Source organism: Anastrepha obliqua, chromosome 4 (genome assembly GCF_027943255.1).
Source record: "Anastrepha obliqua isolate idAnaObli1 chromosome 4, idAnaObli1_1.0, whole genome shotgun sequence".
Taxonomy (NCBI): Eukaryota; Metazoa; Arthropoda; class Insecta; order Diptera; family Tephritidae; genus Anastrepha; species Anastrepha obliqua.
In genome coordinates this window covers 35,286,240-35,290,012 of record NC_072895.1, presented here as the reverse complement: position 1 = coordinate 35,290,012, position 3,773 = coordinate 35,286,240, and the positions used below count along the sequence as shown (strand labels likewise).

General features: G+C 38.3%; 1 protein-coding gene across 1 annotated transcript; it reads right to left on the bottom strand.

Moving 5' to 3' along the window:
• Positions 1–309: 309 nt before the first annotated feature.
• On the bottom strand, positions 310–1,762 carry LOC129245483 (leucine-rich repeat neuronal protein 2). Its single transcript, XM_054883663.1, has one exon. It carries the CDS (start codon positions 1,740–1,742, stop codon positions 345–347), a length of 1,398 nt encoding a protein of 465 aa, XP_054739638.1. The 5' UTR covers positions 1,743–1,762; the 3' UTR covers positions 310–344.
• Between the last annotated feature and the right edge of the window lie 2,011 nt (positions 1,763–3,773).

The following is a 3,773-nucleotide window of genomic DNA, read 5'->3' as shown; positions in this document are numbered from 1 at the left end:
TAAACATTTGTCATATGGTACATATCTACATATCAATACAAATAAAAAATATTCAATAAAGAACAACCTTTGCTTTATGCCAAAGATAAGATTTTGATATCAGTTACTATAAACTGGAATGTGGTGCATTTAGAAAAAGAACTAATTCCTATTAGCACATAAGCACATTTTTATTTAACAAAACCGCATACATATTCTTGCTGTAAATATGTATACCGATACCTATTCACACGATTTTATTATATTATATTTTATACTATTGAATTTCCTTACAATACGGAGTCGCTATTACTACATACATACATATCTTCACATGTTTTTACCTTAATTAAAAATCGTGGAAATCAATAATAGTTTTCCTGTCTGTTTGGTTCAATGGTAACTCTTGCATACGGACTACCTGAGCCCACCTTGCGGCGCAGAGTTACGCCACCTCTGTTAGGTCTTAAGCACATCACTATTGCGTAAATGCCCGCGGCGCAAAGCAGTATGAGGCCGAAAATAAATAGCCCACCCACCCAATGGGGCCAATGCGCACAGCTGAAATCGGACTTCTCAGCTGTCGTGAGGCTTTCTCCCCTCAAACGTGATGGATTAAAACAGCGACCATTCGTTTCCACTATCAGCCCTTTCATCCATACTAACTCGCAGTCACAGACCAACGGCATACCGTTAAGATCCAATTCGGTAAGTTGTTTGAAAATAGGCGCCAAAGTAGCATTAAAAAAACCCACTGAAGTGCCTCTAAAAATGAGAGTGCGTAGCTCTGGAAAGCGGCTAGCCTCATCACCAAACGCTCTGCCACTAAACTCCGTCAACCGACGACTATTCTGAAAACTAACCTTTTGTAAGCCAGTCAGTGGAAGAAATGCATTGTCTTCGACAAAGTGCAGACGTGGCATGTCTTCCACATATAATTCACTCAACGAGGCAGACAGATTAGCTGTCATAGCCGCCGAAAAGGTGTGAAATAGATTGCCACTAATATCAAGTTTCACCAAAGTGCTTGGCAGTTGCGTTGGCATTTTTTCCAGCCTATTAGACCGTAAATCCAACTCAGCCAATGGCGCCTTCTCGGGCAACAGCAGATCGGTTAAACTGCATGCTTGCAAACGCAATATACGTAGTTTGGAATACACGCCGAAAGTGCGATAAAAATCCCGCTCTTGTATGCCCTCCGTCTGATTAAGATGTCGGTTCCACGATAGATTCAATGTATCTAGCACCAGTAACGGTCGGAATAGCTGTAGAGCTAAAGCATGTAAGTTGTTATGCGACAAGTCCAATACATGCAAATGAGCCAGCTCGTCGAAGGCGTTCAACTCGATGGACTGAATGCTGTTCCAGTTCAAGTAGAGCTCGCGTAGATTCGTGACCTTCACAAACTTTTTGTTGGTTACAGTGGTGATGTTGTTGTGCATAATATTCAACACCCGTAGACTATCACTAGCCAGCGTCGGCACCAGATCTATTGAGTTCCAAGACAAGTCTAAGGTGTTCACATAAAGCGGCAACGCCTCAGAGAAGTCCGCAGTTTTCAGGTTCTTGTAGCTGCAATCGATGTTTATGGCGCGTATGCCCCATGGCGGTGCATTTTCATTGTTACACTCACACGATTGCCGGGTGTTTTTGTGCTGCTCTGGATAGCAAAAACGTTCTATTTCATTTTCATCGATTGCCTCGGCTTTGGTGAACGCAAATACCAAAGTCAATGTGAAAAAACACAAATGCCAAAAAAACATTGCAAATATTTTACGAAGAGTACATAACTCTATCACTATTAATTTGAACTAACTGGAGTAAGAAAAGCGATGGAACCAATTGTCGCCCAATTTCGTGGTATTTCATATTCCAGTATTTCCAATGCTTCGAAAGATAAGATTAGTTTGTTTTGCTATATTTATTTTGAATTTTATCAGCAACTTGGAAATAACCGTACAAAATGCTTTATTGCAAGCTGTTTCTTCCAGTGCGATAAGATATGATATGCATTTTTTATTTTCGATTTGCTTGAGCATTAGTATTTTGAAAGCAATGCTGATATTCAGCCTTATCGCGAATCATTAATCATCTATGAAGCTTTCCAGGTAAATACAGGGTAAAAAATTGATCAAAGACTAATTAATTATTCATTTATCATGCCGAATGACAACCAATGAAGTAATGCAGTTCTAGTACTTGAGCTATGCGACTTTATAAAGCTAAAAGTATGCACTCGTTTGCATATATTTTCGATAGCTGGGTCGGTTGGCTCCATGTTGGAAGCTCACTGTGGGTATGAAATATCAAGTAAAAGAAAAATGTTTTCTAATAACGATTTGCCATCGGCATGCAATGGAAACCCTCCGACGGTATTTCTCCCATAAAAAATACAGAACTAGTTTGTAGAACTAGTAACAGGTGTCCGCGCCAATATATGTATGAGTACATATGACAGAACAAGGAAAGGAAACAAAATATTTTAAAAATCAGAATGAAAAAAGTTTTTGTTGCAAATTATTTATTATTTATTAATTTTATTCAATTGAGAGGGTACTCTCAACCAAGTAAAATTTTGTACAATGAGTATTTTAGATTGTCCACCAGATATCTACACAAGCCTTTTAATCTAAAGCCCAGTGAGTTCATCGAATTTGCCGTTTTGATAAAATTCGCAATGTTTAGTCAACAAATATTAGGTGCAGTGGAAAAATCGTTGACAGGATAGCACAAAATTGGGTTAGAGAGCGATAAGCTCGATAAGTTAATATTTTGAAATGGCCAAACTTTGATCAAATCGCGCACAGCTTTGTTAAAATCTGTAGTGATCAAGGATTTCCGTTAGCCAACAAGCCAAATCTCAATATAGCTCTTAGTTTGGTACTTACCTTGGTACCGAAAAATTAATTTCTTGTGTGTATAAAAATAGGCGGCTGCCGTAAGCACATTGCTTGGTGCGTAACTACCATTCGGAAGTGCGTAGGTTCAAGCCTTTTTTCTACTAGCGGTCGACCCTCGGCAGGTGTTTGGCAAACCTCCAAGTGTATTTCTGCCATGAAAAAGGTCCTCATGAAAAAACCCTTTTTCGTTCGGAGTCGACTTAAAACTGCAAGTCCCTCCTTTTGTAAAACAACATCAAGTCACACGCCACAAATAGGAGGAGGAGCTCGCCGATTATTTATTTATTTAAATATTTAAAATAAAAATAGACAAGAAAAAATTTACATTTTTTAATTTTATTTTTTATTTTATCCGTCGGGTCTTTAATATTTCAAAAATATTGCTGTTGTTGAAATAATGCTGTCTTTGGACTTCAAGATTCGGGCAGCAGATCATGGGGCAGAAGATGATGAATACTGAGTGAAAAATTACAAGACGAATAGCAACCAGAGAGAGTAAGAGTGTTTGTAAGGACGGACGCAGGAATGCAGAGTTTTATTGGGTAGGATTGATTGAGGAATAATGATGGTTATACCTGTACCACTCAGATAGTAGTTCTTTTCCTTTCATGTTTAATAAGCAGTTAGAGAACATTAGAAGTCATTTTATATGTAACAACCATATCCTTAATGGTCTGGTCAGCAATCGTAGTGCCCCTCATATCTGACTGACTAGGTATCCAGATAAGTTTGATTTTATAAGGGCAGGAAAATAAGGAATAGGGTAGGAAATAAGTAGGAAATAAAGCATCGTGTTGAGTATTACATTCTACATTAACGATTCGCTATGAAGCCTGTCTAGTTATGATTTGTGCAATCATTTTGTTTACCATACTGAACAAGGTTATATCCCTC

Excerpts from the sequence above, each read along its gene's own strand:
- LOC129245483 (XM_054883663.1), bottom strand. The coding sequence starts at position 1,742 with ATGTTTTTTTGGCATTTGTGTTTTTTCACATTGACTTTGGTATTTGCG.